This window comes from Arachis stenosperma, chromosome 10 (genome assembly GCF_014773155.1).
Source record: "Arachis stenosperma cultivar V10309 chromosome 10, arast.V10309.gnm1.PFL2, whole genome shotgun sequence".
Lineage (NCBI taxonomy): Eukaryota > Viridiplantae > Streptophyta > Magnoliopsida > Fabales > Fabaceae > Arachis > Arachis stenosperma.
Genome location: NC_080386.1, coordinates 20676160 through 20697357, shown reverse-complemented (window position 1 = coordinate 20697357; position 21198 = coordinate 20676160). Strand labels below are relative to the sequence as shown.

The 21198-nt window shown below is 36.2% G+C and overlaps 1 protein-coding gene across 1 annotated transcript; it reads left to right on the top strand.

Moving 5' to 3' along the window:
- The first annotated feature begins 15201 nt into the window (after positions 1 to 15201).
- On the top strand, positions 15202 to 17017 carry LOC130956848 (uncharacterized). Its single transcript, XM_057883807.1, has 2 exons — positions 15202 to 16481; positions 16591 to 17017. Exons 1-2 carry the CDS (start codon positions 15202 to 15204, stop codon positions 17015 to 17017), a joined length of 1707 nt encoding a protein of 568 aa, XP_057739790.1.
- Positions 17018 to 21198: the final 4181 nt, after the last annotated feature.

The following is a 21198-nucleotide window of genomic DNA, read 5'->3' as shown; positions in this document are numbered from 1 at the left end:
TGTTATATATTGTCATTAACTAATACCTAATGAAGCTTACCTTGAAGGTTAGTATTTATGAAGTCTGTAATTGTGTTATAGGAGCCTATTTGTTTGGATGATTTGAATGTGTTTTACAGCCACCATATTGTTCTTAAATATATTAAGTGATTTGTTATTATTCCACTGTTTATCCTTCTGTTTATGAAGGGAATTTTTTCATGCCCACTTCTTTATCCAATCAAATAATTCCTGTGTTAGGACCCAATATTAATATATGCTCCTTATATTAATATTAAGTAAAGATTTACTTTCAGTGATTATATGAGAACCTACATTTAATTGGGTGGATTAGTATGAATAAAGAGTTTGTGGATTTATTCTCATTCATTGTAATTTGTTTTAGAAAGGAAACAGGTGCCATTTATCTTTTAAGATGGCTAGGAAAGGTCGTTACACAAAAAACAAAAATTAGGACCAGAATATTAGCAACCTCAAACAACTTCGCCTCCGGCTTCGGCTTCCTGGTGCGTGTACACAAACCCCACACTTCTGTATAGGTAGTACCAGCAAGTGCACTAGGTCATCCAAGTAATACCTGAGCGACTCAAGGTTGATCCCACGAGGATTGTGGTTTGAAGCAAGCTATGGTTATCTTGCAGGTCTTAGTCAGGTGGAGTGAGAAGGTTGTTGAATAATTAATAATAATGTTGTATATGGAGTTGGTTGAAGTATGATGATCATGAAACTATAAAAGCAAAAGGGGTAGAAAATACTGATAGGAATAGAGTTGAGAGTTGGAGTCGCTTTGCCTTTCTGAATTAACTATGGTACTACTGCTCTCTTTGCTCGTGAGTAATTTCTTCAATAACAGGCTGTATGTGATTGACACTAGTTTGAGCAGCTGCCAATACTCCTCCAGATCTAAACTCCAGGTTTAGTGTGGATCCATATCTACTTGAAGGTGAAGCGCGTACAGTCCATTCTCCTTTATGATCCTACTAAAAATGCCGTAGACAAGGTCGGATCTTCCGAATCAGAGAATGCTGCATCTTTGGGTTCTAACCTCTACCACAGAGACCCTAATTTCCCCGAAAATCAGCTGAACTGATGTCTCGAGAAGTTCTAAATGAAATAATGGATTAGCCGTCTGAGAGATTTATATTCAAGTTGTTAGTCGTCCTTGTCCGGTGAAAGACGCATTCTGACCCAAGTAGACACGGGTGTTTGTCAGGCACGTTCGTCTTAATGTAATAAACAGAGCTAATTGGTTTGATCATCCTATTCACCATGATGAAGTACGAATATACATATTAGAATTAATCAAACATGGATCGAAGACAAACAACAGTACTTTTATTAATTCATAGGACTCAATAGGGCTCCTCCCCTCAACCTAGGAGGTTTAGAAACTCATACTGAAGTAAAAATACAAAGTAAAAATGAAAATAGGGCTAAATGATATGCGTTATGTCTGTAGATTATGTAAAATACACTTTAAATACTAAACAGATGACTAATAAGGGTAAAATAGTCTATTTAGTGCTAAAATCCACTTCTAGGGTCCACTTGGTGACTGGTTGGTCTAAGTTTTGATGAGATCCACGTGCTATGAGGTCTCTTGGGCATGGAACTCCAGCTAGGGGGTCCTCTTTGGGTGTTTGTATATTGGTCTCTGCTTTTTGGGCGCTGGACGCCTGGAAGGGGGTAGGAAGCTGGCGTTGGACGCCAGTTTTGAGCCTTCTAATCCGAAGCAAAGTATAGACTATTATATATTTCTAAAAAGCTCTGGAAGTCAGCTTTTCATAGCCATTCATAGCGCTCTATTTGGACCTTTGTAGCTCCAGAAAAGCTCTTCCGAGTGCAGGTAGGTCAGATTTGGACAACATCTGTAGTGCTTTCTCTGTCTTTGAATCAGACTTCTGCTTCAACTCCTCAATTTCAGCCAAAAAATACCTGAAATTGTACAAAAATACAAAAACTCATATTATAATCCAAAAATGTGAATTTAACACTAAAACCTATAAAAAATTAATAAAAACTAAATAAAAACTACTAAAAATTATATGAAAATGATGTCAAAAAGCGTATAAAATATCCGATGATCACTTCCCACCGCGATTACTCTCAAATTCTTTCGGACAGTGGTGATAGTATCCCTGCAACTTTATGCCCCTTCCTTCCGCCGCGCAGTGTACCAAGGCCTGCTCTACAAACGAGTACAAATAACATTCAGGACTTGGAGCCAGGCCACGTAAACTTGGCAGCTGATGCAAATGATGTAGATTCGCTTGATCTAGAAGCTGGTGACCCCTTTGTTAATTCTAGATCTCAGATTCACAAAAGACGTAAGACTACAGAGTTTTGAGAAGTTAAGATCATCGGTAACATATTTAATAATTTTTCTTTGTTCAACATGATTTAGACTCTATGTTATATATTAATTTTCTCGCATGCTATCCACAACGGATACACAAATAAGGTATTATATCTGGCTTATAGATTCCGATGACACAATCAAGCCATCAAAACTAAGTGTGAGGGAGGCTATGGAACGGCCAAATGGTAGAAAGATCGTGCTCAGGTTCAACAACGCAAAGCAAGCAATTGGAGACGAAGCTGGACTGTTGAGTGGCGTGCTTGGTCTGCTGGGATCTAACTATGGAAAATTTTCTATCTGTGAGGATAGTTGACATAAGATTACCACTAAAGACAAGGTTTATAACGAATGTGTCAAGGTAAATGTTTATATCCCGTTTGAGTTAAATATGCTTATTCTTACCATTATTGAAAAATTGTATTATCTGTTCAGCAAATTTTTTACTTTGATGAAGCTAGTGCAGAAACTATCAAGAAAAATATTTTGAAAAGTATGGGAAAGTCTTGGAAGGAAACAAGGCTGAGGTTGTATAATGCTTGTTACTAGCCAACATTCACGACTGAGCAAAACATTGAGCGTCGTCCGCTGGGAATTCATCGAGAGCATTGGAGATGGTTCCTTAACTATCACGCCAAAGCTGAGACGAAAGTAATCTAGTATATCATTGGTACACCACAATACAATTTATTTAGACATGGAGTCTTTTTAAATCAGTTTCTAATAGCCCTTTGTCTCTGATGGACCAACAGGAGAAGTGCAGAAAAAACGCAATTAATCAATCAAAACAACTATGTACCCACACTGGCGGATCGAAAAGCTTTGCACGACGGATGGAAGAAGAGGTACTTTACTTTTTTATTCACTCTTTGGACTATTTCTATGACTTAAGTTCCCTTGATTGTGTGAGATATGGTGATGGTATAAACTTTGTTGATACAGTCGGAACAACAAGGGAAAAGAGTCGGTAGATGAGAGTTATGGATCTCAGTTCACAAAAAAAATGGCTCCTATATCAATGATGAAGCAAAACCAATTGGTGTAAGTACTACTTATTATAATTGATCGATAAAGTTATGATCTCAAATAGGGTAATAGTCTACTTCTCTATCTCATTTTGTTTTTCATTTCTTTACTGAATGGTTTACTGCCCTATGTCAAAATGGACCAAAGGAACTTTACAATTTCCAATTCACCTTACTTTTAATTATTGTTGCAAATTTACCTTGTTATGTTTCTAGACATTTTCAACTTTGATGTAACTTAGAAACAATTGGGGTAGAATTTAAATGATTCAGTTTCTCTTATCCCTTATTTCTTTTTATAGTGGTTGGCATCCTATGAAACAGATTCTCTACTTTGGTTGTTCTATGTTGTTATCTTTTGAGACCAATTTTTTTAACATATTTGTGAGTTTTTTACTGTGATGAAAGTGATACAGTTAATCATCATATTTGGCATATTCTTGACATGAGATGGATCTATCAACAAAATGATTGTATTTGCTAATTTATGTCTGTAAGAAAGAGTTGAGAAGATTGAGCAACAGGATGAGTCTTCTAGAGTGTTGTCTCAAAATGATTCCATTGCTCAGGTTTTCAGAAAAGAGAAACCGGGTAGAGTACGTGGTGTGGGTTTCGGACCGACTCCTAGTCAACTTTTTGGTCCGAATTCACATGTGCCGGGCAACAGAGTCCAACTAGAGGAGACCTAGAGGAAGCTGTTTGAACTGTAAGCAGAGGTGGAAGGCGAGAAGTTGAAGAGGAAGGCGATGGAGGATGAGACAGCAGCATATAAGAAAAAGATGCATGCAATGGAGAGTGCTCTGATTTATCTATTTCAACGGCAAGGTGAGGAGCTGCCACCAGACATCGCTGCAGGGATGACTTCTGTGGAATGAAAGAGTGAAAATAGTTTATTAGGATTGGAGATATTTTGGATTGAAACAAACATTTTATTGAATTAGACTATGCAACTCTTTGCAAGAGAATTATTTTCTTCGTATTTTCATGAATATATTATTTTGTTTTGCAAATAACTTTTTGTTTTTGCTACAAGTTTAGATTCTAAGGTTCAAAATATTAACTCTTAAAATAATGAAAAAATCTAAAAAGAAAAAAATAGTTCTATAATATTCTAAAAAATTATACGCTTTTTTTATAAAATACCAAATTCCCTTTTATAAATTTTTTAATTGAACAATAAGTGATTCAAAGTTTAAAAAACCTATTACATATTGCGGCGGTTTGCAACCATCGGAACCTGTGACCAAAACCTTAAAACCGCCGCTAAACAAGAGACAACTTGAAAACATCTAGGTAAAACCGCCGCTAAATGGGAGATAATTAGAAAACATCTAGGTAAATAGCAGCGGTTTCAAAGCCGCCAATAAACATGAAACAAATCCTGTAACTCACATTTGGCGGCGGTTTTCTAATCGTGTGCCGTGAAATATTCATTCAGCGGCGGATATACCAATGGTTTCCTAAAACGGCCGCCAAATCTAATCCCGGCGCCTATAACCAGGGCGGTTCGAGCTGCCGACCTTTGATTTTGTGACCATTTAAAACCACCGCTAATCATAAAAAAACGGCCATCATATAGCCCCCTTTATAGTGAAACTTATATATACTTATTTAATTTTTTAAATTTTACATTAATTATTAAAATTATGATATAATGGATGTATTCCTATAAAAAAAAGAAAATGACTTCATACATATTTTTTTGTTGGAAGAAAACATGACTCAATGGCTATAGAGTATAATTTAAACAACTATAGATGAGTAACATAAGTAATAAAAAACGGACATAAAATTTAACTTTTTTGTTATTTGGTACAAAAATAAATATAATAAAATAAATCACGATTCTCATACCTAATGACATAAAATTTAACATTATCCTTTTCTAGAGCCATCTATTTTTTTAGTTTTTATCCTTATTTTTGTACTTTATTTTGATTTTATTAAACCAAAAAGTATTAATGTCATTTAACTTTAATTTTTAACTTTTATCATAAATGAAAATATGTGACTTTGAAGGTATTAGATAATAAAAAAATTTCATAATAAAAAAAAAGTTAAATTTACTCATTCATTATATTTATAAAAGTGTAAATGATTCACATAAAAATTACGAGATTTTTTTTAAAACTTTTATTTTTAAAATAGTATTCAGCTCTGAGTATAATAATTATGAACTAATATATGCTGGTACTAATTGCTATTGGAGAGAAGATAAAAAGAGAATAAAAACAGAGGAAAGAAGAGAGAACAAATTAATATAAGAGTGGTGGTGAGGCATATATAGATAGATAATGATAAGAAAAAAGAATAATAAAAATTAAAAATTAAAAATTCTAAAAGAATAATAAGACTAAAGATAATTTAAAAATTTGAATATAAAATTATAAGAAGTAAATTTTTTTTAGCTAATAAATTTATGCGAGAAAAAGAGTGATTTAAATATAAATTTTTATATTTGTTTTAAATTAAATATAATTGAGAAATAAATAAATTTACAAATATTTATAAATTTTTATCTTCATCATTACACATAGTAACAACATAATGATTTTAATATTACTCCTAAATTAATTTAAATTCAATTATTCTATATATTAAAGAAATTAAATAACTAATAAATTTTTTATTTCTTATTTAATTATTCTATACAAAATTTTTAAATGCTTGATATCTTAATTTTTTTTAAATAATAAAATATGACTTAACAAGTAAGTATGAAAAATAAGTATCTTTATAATAGTTATACATCTAAATATCTAAATCAAACAAAAAAAATAATTCTTTTAACAAATTTTTAACAACTCAAAAGTTAACACAATATGTATGAATCAAAGTGATAAACAAAAATGAGAGTTGCGATAATAGTAATATGATATGGTGGTAATTGATTGCGGCCGGGGTTAATAGAAGAAGAAAAAAAAGAGAATAAAACAAGGCAATATGATAGTGACGATAAGACAATAATAGTTATACATGTAAAAAAATAATAAGAGAAATTAATAGTGTATAATACGATGAGATGATATAATCAAAATAAAAATTAATAATTTTAAAATAATAATAAAATTAAAGATAATTAAAAATGTTCAATATAAGATTAAAGAAATAATTTTTATTTATTAGAATTATGTATTTTAAAAAAAGAATATTTTAAATATAAATATAAATTTTTAAATTTATTTTAAATTAAATAAGATTAAAAAAATAAATAAATTTAATATATAAATAACTAATTTGTAAATAATGTTAATACAAATTTTAATAAAAATATAATTATGTCAAAGTAATATATTTATGGTGCAAATATATTTTAAATATATTATATGTATATTATAACAAAAACCCGCCAGTAAACAGGAAACAAATCCTGTAACTCACATTTAGCGGCGGTTTTCTAATCGTGTGTCGTGAAATATTCATTTAGCGACGGTTATATCAACAGTTTCTTAAAATGGTCGCTAAATCTAATTCCGGCGCTTATAACCAGGACGGTTCAGTGAGCCGCCGATCTTTAATTTTGCGACCATTTAAAATTACCGCTAATCATAAAAAAAACGGCCGCCATATAGCCTCCTTGTAGTGAAACTTATATATACTTAAAATTAAATTAATTTTTGTTTCAAAATTAAACGGTATTACAAACACCTACTTAAAAATTAGCAACAATGCTATATGAACATATGAAATCCACAACAATCATGTATTTATGTTTCTTTATATATACGTTTGTTTGACATATATTTTCAATAATTATAAAGTGATCAAACCGCCAATATAAATTAATGTTTTTACAATGCCATAATTAATTTTTTTTCGTAATTACAAAAAATCGATTCTTATATAATGTCAATACATAGGTTTGGTGTCTAAAATTCTTTTTCAAATTTACCCTTCTTAATAATTTATCCCAATATATGTCAGTTATTCCATATTAAAAAACTTTCACTACTTCATCTACTCTCTTATCACATACATTCACGTTCTCTCTTATCTAATTAATTAATTCACACATCACACAACTTATATAATTATCTCTTTTCTCTATTACTATCTATCATATCAGATTGCTATTACTGCAAAAAAACTTTTTTCTTTTCTTATCTATCTTCTCTTACATCCTTCTCATTTTACTTAAATATAACATAAAATCTTATATAAGGATAATTTGTGTCTAAATTTAAGTTCCAATATTGCTCCTAAAGAAAAATTTATTATTAAAAAATTCTTTCATCAGTTACGTTAAATAAAAAATTTTCTATTCATTTTTTTACCGTAATCTCATTAAGATTTTTGTATTGGATATAAATTATTGTTGGAGATTTTTATTATTTGGATATATTTTTAAAAAATAAAAATAAAATAGTTCAATAGGAACAATTTTAAAAAAAAAATAAATTTACACTGAATAATTTTTACCTATCATACTCTTCTAATATACTCTAGGTACCTACACAGTATATAATGTTAATTGGCGTCTAAATTTAAGTTTCAATATTACCTTAGAGAAGTTTGTTATTAAAAAAATTTCAGTTACATTGAATAAAAAAACTTTCACACATTTTTCACAGCAACTTTCTCAACAGTTTTCTATTGGATGTAAATTATTCATGTGAATTTTTTTATTATGGATATGCTTTTAAGAAAATAAAAGTAAAATAGTTTAACAGACAATATTCTTTTAAAAAAATTAACATAGAATAATTTTTGTACCAATATATCAGCATTCATTTTACATATAATATTCATTCTTCTGAATTCATTCATAGAGTACCTTATAAAAATTATATTTAAGTAATTTTTTATCTTATAACCATTTTATATTTTAGAATTCAAAATTTTGTATTTTTATTTTTATATTTTATTTTAGTTCTGTTAATAAAAAAGTATTAACATTAATTTTAATGTTTAACTTGTAGGATAAATAAAAAGATGGGATCTTTTGTAAATTTAATGATTAAAAAACTATTTATTATAAAACAAGTTAAGTCTATTTTGTGACTATAGGAATATATATAATTCACTCTTGAATGTAATAAAAATAAATATATATTTATTTAATTTTTTAAATTTTACATTAATTATTAAAATTATGATATAATGGATGTATTTCTATAAAAAAAAAAAAAAAGAAAATGACATTATACATATTTTTTTGTTGGAAGAAAACATGGCTCAATGGCTATAGAGTATAATTTAAACAACTATAGATGAGTAACATAAGTAATAAAAAACGGACATAAAATTTAACTTTTTTGTTATTTGGTACAAAAATAAATATAATAAAATAAATCACGATTCTCATACCTAATGACATAAAATTTAACATTATCCTTTTCTAGAGCCATCTATTTTTTTAGTTTTTATCCTTATTTTTGTATTTTATTTTGATTTTATTAAACCAAAAAGTATTAATGTCATTTAACGTTAATTTTTAACTTTTATCATAAATGAAAATATGTGACTTTAAATGTATTAGATAATAAAAAAATTTCATAATAAAAAAGGTTAAATTTACTCATTCATTACATTTATAGAAGTGTAAATGATTCACATAAGAATTACGAGATTTTTTTTTAAACTTTTATTTTTAAAATAGTATTCAGCTCTGAGTGTAATAATTATGAACTAATATATGCTGGTACTAATTGCTATTGGAGAGAAGATAAAAAGAGAATAAAAACAGAGGAAAGAAGAGAGAACAAATTAATATAAGCGTGGTGGTGAGGCATATATAGATAGATAATGATAAGAAAAAAGAATAATAAAATAAAAATTAAAAATTCTAAAAGAATGATAAGACTAAAGATAATTTAAAAATTTGAATATAAAATTATAAGAAGTAAATTTTTTTAGCTAATAAAATTATGCGAGAAAAAGAGTGATTTAAATATAAATTTTTATATTTGTTTTAAATTAAATATAATTGAGAAATAAATAAATTTACAAATATTTATAAATTTTTATCTTCATCATTACACATAGTAACAACATAATGATTTTAGTATTACACCTAAATTAATTTAAATTCAATTATTTTATATATTAAAGAAATTAAATAACTAATAAATTTTTTATTTCTTATTTAATTATTCTATACAAAATTTTTAAATGCTTGATATCTTAATTTTTTTTAAATAATAAAATATGACTTAACAAGTAAGTATGAAAAATAAGTATCTTTATAATAGTTATACATCTAAATATCTAAATCAAACAAAAAAAATAATTCTTTTAACAAATCTTTAACAATTCAAAAGTTAACACAATATGTATGGATCAAAGTGATAAACAAAAATGAGAGTTGTGATAATAGTAATATGATATGGTGGTAATTGATTGCGGTCGGAGTTAATAGAAAAAGAAAAAAAAGAGAATAAAACAAGGCAATATAATAGCGACGATAAGACAATAATAATTATACATGTAAAAAAATAATAAGAGAAATTAATAATGTATAATACGATGAGATGATATAATTAAAATAAAAATTAATAATTTTAAAATAATAATAAAATTAAAGATAATTAAAAATGTTCAATATAAAATTAAAGAAATAATTTTTATTTATTAGAATTATGTATTTTAAAAAAAGAATATTTTAAATATAAATATAAATTTTTAAATTTATTTTAAATTAAATAAGATTAAAAAAATAAATAAATTTAATATATAAATAACTAATTTGTAAATAATGTTAATACAAATTTTAATAAAAATATAATTATGTTAAAGTAATATATTTATCGTGCAAATATATTTTATCTTAAATATATTATACGTATATTATAACAAAAAGCCGCCAATAAACATGAAACAAATCCTGTAACTCACCTTTAGCGGCGGTTTTCTAATCGTGTGTTCTGAAATATTCATTTAGCGGCAGTTATACCAACGGTTTCTTAAAATGGCCGCCAAATCTAATTCCGTCACCTATAACCAGGACGGTTCAGTGAGCCGCCAATCTTTAATTTTGCGACTATTTAAAATTACCGCTAATCATAAAAAAACGGCCGCCATATAGCTTCCTTGTAGTAAAACTTATATATACTTAAAATTAAATTAATTTTTGTTTCAAAATTAAACGGTATTACAAACACCTACTTAAAAATTAGCAACAATGCTATATGAACATATGAAATCCACAACAATCATGTATTTATGTTTCTTTATATATACGTTTGTTTGACATATATTTTCAATAATTATAAAGTGATCAAACCGCCAAAATAAATTAATGTTTTTACAATGCCATAATTAATTTTTTTTCGTGAATACAAAAAATCGATTCTTAATGTACTTCATAATTTTATTCATATTTTGATTATACATATAAATTATTTAATTTGATTATGTTATTTATATAGTTCAATTATAAATGTAAATTAAATTTAATTAATATAATTATAAATTTAATAATTATTCTATATTTTAACATATACCTCAATATAAACAGTTAATTAATAGTTAATTTTGATTTTGTCTAGTATCTAACATGAATTAATTGTTCTATATTTTAATATATACTCCAATATAAGCAGTTAATTATTAGTTAATTTTGATTTTGTCTATCTAACATGACTTATGATGACTAGCTATGATGCATAAGATACGGAACATGACACGATATTAAATATATAGACACACGAATTTTAAATTTTTATAAGACACGGAAATACAATATATGAAGTAATTTTTAGATGAATTATATTAATATTTTGATATTTTTTATTGATATTAAGATATAAATTAAATTTTTAATTTATTTTTAATATTTTGATATATATTGATATTAATTTATTTTTAATATTTTTAAATTTTTTATGAAGTAATTTTTTAATAAATTTTTTTATTTAAACATAATTAAACACAAAAAATATATATAATTGACAAATATAAATAAGTATGGTATCTAAAATATATTTGACATCATAATTTAACTAAGTATCCGTGTTTTACATATTATAGTCGTTTATTTTAAAACTTGATGTAACATTTAAGTAGGGAAAGGACTTGTTGTAATACTTGTATCGCCGGCGCCCAAGTATCTTGCACGTTTTTTTCTTCCAAGTACTCTATTTATGGTGGTAATTACTATTCAATAACACTATTCAATGCCAGACTAACCCAGTTTCAAGGCTTCGAAACTCGATCTTTTATTTTTTTTAGGGTAAATTATTAAATTGGTTCTTTTGGGCGTAATTATGTTTTGATCTTTAAGGTTTAAAGTATCCTATTTGAATTTAAAAATATTTCATTTAGAATTAATTTAGTCTTACAGTGAGGTCAAAGTTAAATAATTAACGAAATATCCTACATAACAACAATACAAGAACAAAATCGATAATTTGGAGAACAAGTACAAGCTCCAAAAATACAAAATCAATTGTTGATGCATCAATATTTATTTATTATTTTTCTTATAATATAAATAAAATATTTTATAGAACTAAAGAGAATGATAAATAAATATATTGATGCATCAACGATTGATTTTTGTCTCTAGAGGTTATATTTGTTCTTTAAATTATCGATTTTGTTCTTCTACTGTTGTTATGTAAGACATTCAGTTAATTATTTAAGTTTGACCTCACCATGAGACTAAATTGATGCTAAATGAAATTTTTTTGGATTCAAATAAGACGCTTTAAACCTTAAGAACTAAAACAAAATTATGTCCAAACATAAAAAACCAATTTAATACTTTACTTTTTTTTTAATATTACGGCTGTTATCTCTCCACATGATCTTTTTATGTATGTTGTACCGAAATATAGAGGTATCGTAACTTTAATTTTCAAATTCATTAAAATAATAAAATGATGAAGCTGTTTTCTATTTGAAAATTTAAAAAAAAACAAAACAAAACAGGCAATAGTATTTTCTATTTTAATAATTTAAAAAAATGTAAAAATAAAACGACAATACTGTTTAGTAGTTTAGTAATTTTTAAAATTAAAAAATATTCTTTTAATAAAAACGTCAATGATGTTTTTCTTAAATTAATTAAAAAAATTTTAGACAAATGTTTTGTGTCTTCTGAAAAATAAAAAAGATTGTCCTCTAATAAAATAAAATTTATCTAAAGCCAAATAACATAATGTAACACATTTTTTATCAATACTAAAAGAAAAATTATAAGAAAATAATGACAATTATGATTAATGTGAACAATGGATTAAAAAATAATTAGTATTTAAACGTATTTACATTACATACAGTTATTCTTAATATTACCATAATTTTTATTATACGTCCGCGCCATCATTGTTCTTTGGTCCTCACCTGACGCCGCTGCACCCCCGCCGGCCATACCGACGCTGCCGTAGCCGCCCGTCGACACCACCGAAGCCTCACATGACGCTGCTTTCCCTTTGTAGCAAAGACCGATGAGTTCTGCATGGAGATTGATCCGCCCTCATTATAGGAGAACATTGCTACCGCTGAGGATTGGCGGAGAGCACTCAGCAAGGTCGTCTCCGCTGTCGTCGTCCTCTGCATAACCGCATGCTGCTCCTTTGACATAAGTCTGCCGGTGCCAGCTACGCCACTGGCTTCATCGTCGATCAATGATCAATGATGGGAGTTTCTTCACCGTTCTTTCAAGTCCGGTACCACATGAAACGATAAATGATCGGAGGTTTTTTTATTTTTCGCTACTTATGTGGTGTTAATATTTTCGTCATATACATTCTTTTATTTGTTATGTCTAGGTCATGTAGTTGCAGAGGCCATGTTTTTGAACCATAAAGAAGTTCCAGTGAATCCAATATACAGAGATCCAGTGAAAGCACGTGACCACTGGGATGCACCGATCTTTCACCACTATGGAAGGGGTTGCCTACCATCATTCTCACCGATGGTCACCGTTAGTAGTTATCGAACTGTTGAAGGAGGAGCAGTAGTGTTAGTTGTTGCGTTGTTTTCAACACGGCCGTGCCTTTCAATGAAGCTACTTCAATAGCCAGTTCAGAATGGTCATTTTAGTAGGTATACGGATTGTTATTTTAATTCTTATGCAGATGATTATTTGATTTTATTAGGTTTAGTATATAATTAAAATATGCTGGATGTTCAATTTATTAGATATGCGGATGATTATTTTTATCCTTAAGTGGATGGTTATTTTTAGTAGGAGTGAGCGACGCTGGTGACAGTGTGTGGCAAGTCAAGTGACGACGGCGAGGAGGAGCCAGACGGCGCCGTTCGTTTCTGGTCTAGAGGAGATCAACCACGATGAGGGTCCTTATTGCCGACCAAGCGACCGCTGCGACTGTAGAGAGTTTGGAGGAGAAGTTGGTGTTTTGGTAAATTAGGGTATAATAGATTATTAAAATTTTGAATTACTGAATAAAATTTTTTAATTGGATAATTTAGGTGGAGTGTTCTTTTTTAAATTTTATTGGACCAAATTTTTAGTCTGCTGTTCACGTTGTTTAAATTTTTTGTTGCGTACCTAACCAAAAACATTAAGTTGAATAATAATATATGGACACAAAAATTAAATCATATAATTGTATGATTTAATTATTTTAATAAATAATTATTTCATTATAAAAATATATAAAATAATATAAATATATATAATGACGGATTTTGGAATATTTTTTGAATTTATAAAATATTTTTAAGTCAAATTGAATTAGAACATACTTTTAGTAAATTGCATGGATTAGATTAAGTCTGGTTTTAGAATTACCTTTCTAAACCGATCAAAATTATCATTGTATAATATGCGACAATTTAATTAATTTATTATTAAATTTTTATTTCATCATCAATTAAAGTTATATTTATCGTTAATTTTTAAAATTCTAAATTGTTACGGCCCGGCCCAGAACCAGCTTTGGGCCGACCCGACCCGAGCAGTACCCGACCCGGACACGCGCCCTCCAACCGACCCGGACACGCGTCCTGTACGGTTCACACGCGGCTGCAGGACAGCGTCCTTGGGAATATGGGCCTGTCCCATAAGGGGCCCACTACTGACATGTATATAAGGGGAAGATTGGCTCTTCCCCCGAGGTACGTCACTTTCTACATTACTCCCCCTGCTTGTACGATTTCTGACTTGAGCGTCGGAGCGTCTTTGCAGGTGGCACCCCCCCCCTCGTCCGTCACCAACTCAAGTGCTCGCCAGCTCGGCAGACCCTCGATCAGCGCACCCAGGACTAAGACACCCTCATCTATCCACCTTCGCATCTTCTGTCCACCCGACCTGTTCAGGAGCCGACCAACGAACATTGGCGCCGTCTGTGGGGACGTCTAAATGGAAGCTGTACTGGGTCTTGGCGACCAAGGCCGGGCTGCCGGAGCGGAGGGGGCAGCCTCCGTCGCCTCGCAAGGGGGGCGGCGAAGGTCCCCCCCATCGACGCACGGGGACACGACCATTCGGAGGAACAGGCGGCGATAGCGCCATAATGCAAGAGCTGCGCCACCGAGTCCAGAACCTGGAGCGGCAGCTTGCCGACAGGGAGCGGGACGGACGCTCTACCGATCCGAGCTATACCCCGTCTCCCGGAAGCGAGGAGGAAGACTCTTACCGAAGCCGCCCGCGGACGGAGGCAGAGAGTTCGCGGGAGGAGTCACCCATAATGAGGAGACGAAATGACACGATCATCTACTCCCGAGGCAGACCGACCCATCGAGCGACAAGAGGTCGCGAAGACGGAAGAACACGACAACCTGTGATAATGGGCGCCACCCCGTTCCACGATCTATCCTCGAGGTCCGGCTGCCGAAACACTTCGACAAGCCAACGGACATGAGGTACGACGGAACTCAAGACCTCTAGAACACCTGACGGCCTTCGAGGCCAGGATGAATCTAGAGGGAGTAGGCGACGAAGTGAGATGCCGTGCCTTCCCGGTGACCTTAGCAGGACCAGCGATCAAATGGTTTAACGGCCTCCCTCAAGGTTCTATCTACAATTTCTCAGACATCAGCCGCGCATTCCTGGCTCAATTCACAACGCGAATAGCAAAGGCCAAGCATCCTATCAACCTTCTCGGGGTAACCCAAAGACAGGGAGAGCCGACCAGGAGGTACTTAGATCGGTTCAACGACGAATGCTTGGAAATCGACGGCTTAACCGATTCGGTGGCCAGTCTCTGCCTGACGAACGGCCTCCTTAACGAGAACTTCCGAAAGCACCTTACAACGAAATCGGTTTGGACGATGCATGAAATCCAAACAGTGGCCAAAGAATACATAAACGATGAAGAAGTCAGCCGAGTCGTGGCTGCCAATAAGCGGCAGTCTGGTTACGGCCAGGCTCGTCAGTTCGGTGGCGACGGGGAGAGGGCGAAAGAAAAGGCCAGGGAGGAGGCGCCAAACAAAGCACCTAGACCGTTCCCTCGAGTGGGGAAATTTACTAACTACACTCCACTCACCCTCCCCATCATGGAAGTCTACCAACAAATTGCGGAGAAAGGAATTCTCCCGAAGCCCCGACCACTCAAGGACCGCACAGGCGGAAACAAGAACCTTTATTGTGATTACCATAAGGGATATGGCCACCAAACGCAGGACTGTTTCGACTTGAAGGATGCATTAGAGCAAGCGATAAGGGAAGGAAAGCTGGCAGCGTTCTCCCATCTCATCAGGGAGCCGAGAAGGCGTTATCGCGACCAGGACGAGGAAGGCAAGACACGCCCGGTCAAGCGGCGACAAGAGTCTGAAGACAGAGACCACGGCCTCACGGTGATAAACGTGGTAACGGCAAAGAACACTGCACCAAAATCTCGGTCGGCACACAAGAAAGACGCCAAGGTTCTGGCGATCTCATCTTCACCAGTGCAGAGTACCAAAAAACCCCCGTCCATTTCTTTCGGCCCAGAAGATCAATGGTTCAGCGACGCCCCGGAAAACCCTCCCATGGTCATCACGGCCAGAGTAGGAAACGGCCTCGTCAAACGGATCCTTGTCGACACTGGGGCCGACTCAAACATCATGTTCCGAAACGTGTTCGACGCACTGGGGCTGAAGGATGCCGACCTGACGACCCACCAGCACGGGGTTATCGGGTTAGGCGACCACTTCATCAAACCAGACGGAGTTATTTCCCTACCGATCTCGGTAGGACAGATGCAAGGCCGAAGGTCGGCGATGGCCGAATTCGTGATCCTCCGAGACTCCACAGCCTACAATATCATCTTGGGAAGGAAGACAATCAATGATTTTGAGGCCATAATCAACACCAAGCTATAGTTATGAAGTTCGTCACGATGATGGATCCATAGGGACCATAAGAGGAGACCTCGAGACGGTGGTCGCCTGCGACAACGCCAGCCTTTCCCTCAGAAAGAAGTCCAAGGAAGCATCCGGCGTATTCCTAGCCGGCCTCGATGCCAGAGTAGAGGACAACCCGAGGCCGGAACCAGAAGGGGACCTGGAGAAATTTAGCATCGGTGACGAAGGGGAAAGATTCACATTCGTTAACAAGAACCTCCCGCATGAGTTGAAGGAGCCTTTGATTGAAATGATAAGGGCCAACAAGGACCTGTTCGCATGGACGCCAGCCGACATGCCGGGCATTGATCCACAAATCATTTCACACCACCTAGCCGTCAAGCCGGAAGCACGCCCAGTGGCTCAACGAAGAAGAAAGATGTCGGCGGAGAGAGAGAGGAGGTAGCCAAGCAAACGGCGGCCTCCTAGAAGCAGGCTTCATACGAGAAGTGGACTACTCGACGTGGCTCTCAAATGTGGTATTGGTGAAAAAACACAATGGCAGATGGAGAATGTGCGTGGACTACTCTGACCTTAACAAAGCATGCCCCAAAGATTGCTTCCCTCTCCCCAACATAGATGCACTCGTCGACGCTGCGGCGGGGTACCGGTATCTGAGTTTCATGGACGCCTACTCCGGTTACAATCAGATACCGATGCACCGACCAGACGAAGACAAAACGGCGTTCATAACGCCAGGAGGAACTTTCTGCTACAAGGTAATGCCGTTTGGCTTGAAAAATGCAGGGGCGACATATCAAAGGCTGATGAACAGGATATTCCACGACCTCATAGGGAAAACGGTCGAAGTTACGTGGACGACATCCTGGCAAAAACGACACGACCTGACGACCTCCTAAACGACCTGGCAGTGTGTTGCGTCCCTCCGTCAACATGGTATGAGGCTGAACCCCCTCAAGTGCGCCTTCGCCATGGAAGCCGGCAAGTTCCTAGGATTTATGATAACTCAGAGAGGGGTAGAAGCCAACCGGAGAAATGCCAGGCAATACTTCAGATGAAGAGCCCGGGCTGTGTCAAGGACGTCCAGAGGTTGGCAGGGCGATTGACATCGCTTTCCCGGTTTCTCGGGGCCTCGGCGACAAAGGCCCTGCCATTCTTCAACCTCATGAAGAAAGGGATGGCGTTTGAGTGGACACCGCGTGCGAAGAAGCCTTTCAACACTTCAAGGAAATCCTAGCGGCACCTCCCGTTCTCGGGAAGCCAAGGGACGGGGAACCACTGTACCTATACCTCGCTATAACAAGCGAAGCCCTGGCCGCAGTACTAGTGCGGGAGGACGGGAGGACCCAACAACCAGTCTACTTCATAAGCAGGGCCCTACAAGGAGCAGAGTTAAGATATAGCAAGTTGGAAAAGCTAGCCTTAGCACTCCTAACTTCCTCGAGAAGGTTTAAAACAGTACTTCCAGAGTCACCAAGTGGTCGTCAGAACGGACCAAGGGATCCGACAAGTTCTCCAAAAACCCGACCTGGCGGGAAGAATGATGACTTGGTCCATCGAACTCTCTCAATATGACATACGGTATGAGCCCCGGCAAGCCATCAAGGCGCAGGCGATGGCGGATTTTTTGGTTGAAGTAACAGGAGACCCAGGCGAAGACATGGGTACACGGTGGAAGCTCCATGTGGGACGGAGCCTCCAACCAGACCTTCGGAGGAGCCGGGATCATCCTAGAAAGTCCAAACGGGGTCGTATACGAACAATCGGTCAGATTCGAGTTCCCCATCTCGAACAACCAAGCAGAATACGAAGCCCTCATAGGAGGCTTGACCCTAGCAACAGAGGTCGGCGCAAAAGGCTGGAAGTATGCAGCGATTCCCAAGTCGTCACTTCCCAAGTAAACGGCAGCTATCAAGCCAAGGACCCCTTGTTGCAGAAGTACTTGGAAAAGGTCAAAAGCTTGAGCCAAAAGTTCGACGAGGTCACGGTCCAGCATGTACCCAGAGAAAGAAACACACGAGCAGACCTCCTATCAAAATTAGCCAGCACGAAGCCAGGGGAGGGAAACCGGTCTCTCATCCAAGGCATGACAAGGGAACCTGCAATTGCACTACACATAACAACCCTAAGTCCTTCATGGCTAGACCCCATCACCAACTACCTAGAACACGGCCAAGTCCCTGGTGACGAAAAGGATGCGGGGAAATTAAGGAGAGAAGCGGCCAAATACCCGTCATCCAAGGACAGCTGTTCAGAAAAAGGGCTCAGCCAGCCCCTACTGAAGTGCCTACACCCCGACCAAACGGACTACGTCCTCAGGAAGTCCACGAGGGCTGCTGTGGGCACCACATCGGAGGAAAAGCCCTAGCAAGGAAGTTGATCCGAGCTGGGTACTACTGGCCGTCGATGATGGCAGATTCCAAAGAGTTTGTCAAAAAGTGCATAAAGTGCCAACAGAACGCCAACTTTGCCAAGGCACGGCAAAACGAGTTGAGCTTGCTGACGACCTCCCGGCCATTCGCTCAATGGGGAATCGACCTCTTAGGGCCCTTCCCTGTCGGCCCTGGGCAGGTCAAATATCTCATAGTGGCAATTGATTACTATACCAAATGGATAGAAGCCGAACCATTGGCTAGCATATCCTCAGCCAATTGCAGAAAATTCATGTGAGGCAGGTGATAACACGGTTCGGGATACCAGAAGTCGTCATCTCGGACAACGCACACAATTTGCTGACAAAAGTTCACAGAATTTCTCAACGGCCTAGTATAAGGCAAAGGTTCTCTTCGGTAGAACACCCTCGGACGAACGGACAAGTGGAGTCCGCCAACAAGGTTATCCTCTCAGGGCTAAGAAGGGGTTGGACAAAAAAAGGGCTTGGGCCGACGAGCTAGCATCGGTCCTCTGGTCTTATCGAACAACCGAGCAATCCTCCACCAAGGAAATCCCTTTCCGACTAACGTACGGGGTGATGCAGTAATACCCGTGAGATCGGTGAACCAAGCCCGCGATTGCTTTTGAAGGGAGTAGAGGAAACTGTAGAAAAGGACCTGATAGAGGAAGCCCGGGAAATGGCCCACTTGACAGAAACGGCGCTAAAACAAAGAGTGGCGCTCCGCTACAACACTAAAGTGCTCAAGAGGGAATTCGGGGCAAACGACCTCGTCCTGAGGCGAAATGATATCGGCCTGCCGACCCCAGGAGAAGGCAAGCTAGCGGCCAACTGGGAAGGCCCATATAGAATCAAGAAAGTGATGGGAAAAGGGGCCTTTAAGTTAGAAAGGCTCGATGGCAAGGAGGTCCCGAGACATGGAACGCGGACAACCTTAGAAGATTCTACTCCTAGAGGACGCAGCAACCTGCCAGCTAATCTAGCTAGTAGTTAACTTGCCATTTGAATTTCATAGTAAACTTTCAAGTCTTTTACGTGGATACCGAATAAGATACACTCGTGCAAATTCTCCATTCTATTTTACCTCCGTTTTTCAGATAAAATCATGTCGTGACTAGCACGCACCTAACCCGGGACTGATCACCCCGGGAGGTCATCAACTACCGTTGTAACGAGCAACTACACGAGAGCCCACGGGCCGCCGATATAAACAACTATAAACCAAAAACGGTTACTAAAAACGATAACACGATCGGACGAGTAAGAAAACGTCATCGCGACAACACGAGCAAGCGGCCAAAGAGTCATTGTTCACAAAGCCAAAATTAAAACGGCTAAGATTAAACTGTCGTAAGCCAAAACGGCTAAAAAACTGTTACAAGCCAAAAAAAACGGTAAACAAAAACGATGAAACAAAGAGTTCATTTCTTCGGAACATCACAACCTGGCCATCCTTAATAATCTTAAAACGCCAATTGCCGACGTGTCGAACTCAGGGGCAACATTTTAATTTGAGCCTTCAGGGCCTCCTCGGTGCCCAAAATCGCCTTTACCCTGTTTGACGACGTCTTTATACTTGGCCTTCCACGTTGCCAGATCGGCCTCCACGGCCTGCTTCTCCTTCTCGACTTCGGCCGTACGCTTCTGCGCCTCGCCGACCTGTTTCTCCAGAGCCATCTCACGCTCGACCAGACGTTCAATCGTCGCGTCCGACTCTTTCTGTTTTTTCTCAGCAGCTGTTAACTTTTGTTCGGCGGAGGTAGCTTTCTGCTCAGCGGTGGTAGCCTTCTTCTCGGCGGCGTCCAACTTCTCCGAAGATTGAGTCAACTGCTGCCGGAGAGTTTCCACTTCACTTTTCAATTCATTGTTGGCCTTCCCAGCGGAGTCCAATTTCCGACGGAGAGACTCCATCCCGGACAGCTCAAAACTCGGCCTTCCGGGCTATCACGGCGCCCCGCAGAAGAGTTCGGTACATCCACCTCGCCTGCCCGGCAAGGGAAGACTCATGGAAGTACTCCTCAGTGCCAGGAATGAGTTGGGTATCTATAAAGTTACTTGCATCAAAATTCCTCTCCATGACGGTGAGGACCCCCTCGGGACTAGAAGACGCCGGCCTCTTCCTTTTAGGGGTAGGGACGACCACCTCCACGTCATCATCAGGAGCGGACGTCGAACCCCCTTGACCTACCACTTCGCGAGGGGGAGAGTCATGAACCGTTTTCCCGACCTCGACC

Excerpts from the sequence above, each read along its gene's own strand:
- LOC130956848 (XM_057883807.1), top strand. The coding sequence starts at position 15,202 with ATGAATCTAGAGGGAGTAGGCGACGAAGTGAGATGCCGTGCCTTCCCG. Across the intron at positions 16,482-16,590 it reads GGACAGATGCAAGGCCGAAG|TTATGAAGTTCGTCACGATG; the intron begins GTCGGCGATGGC and ends ACCAAGCTATAG.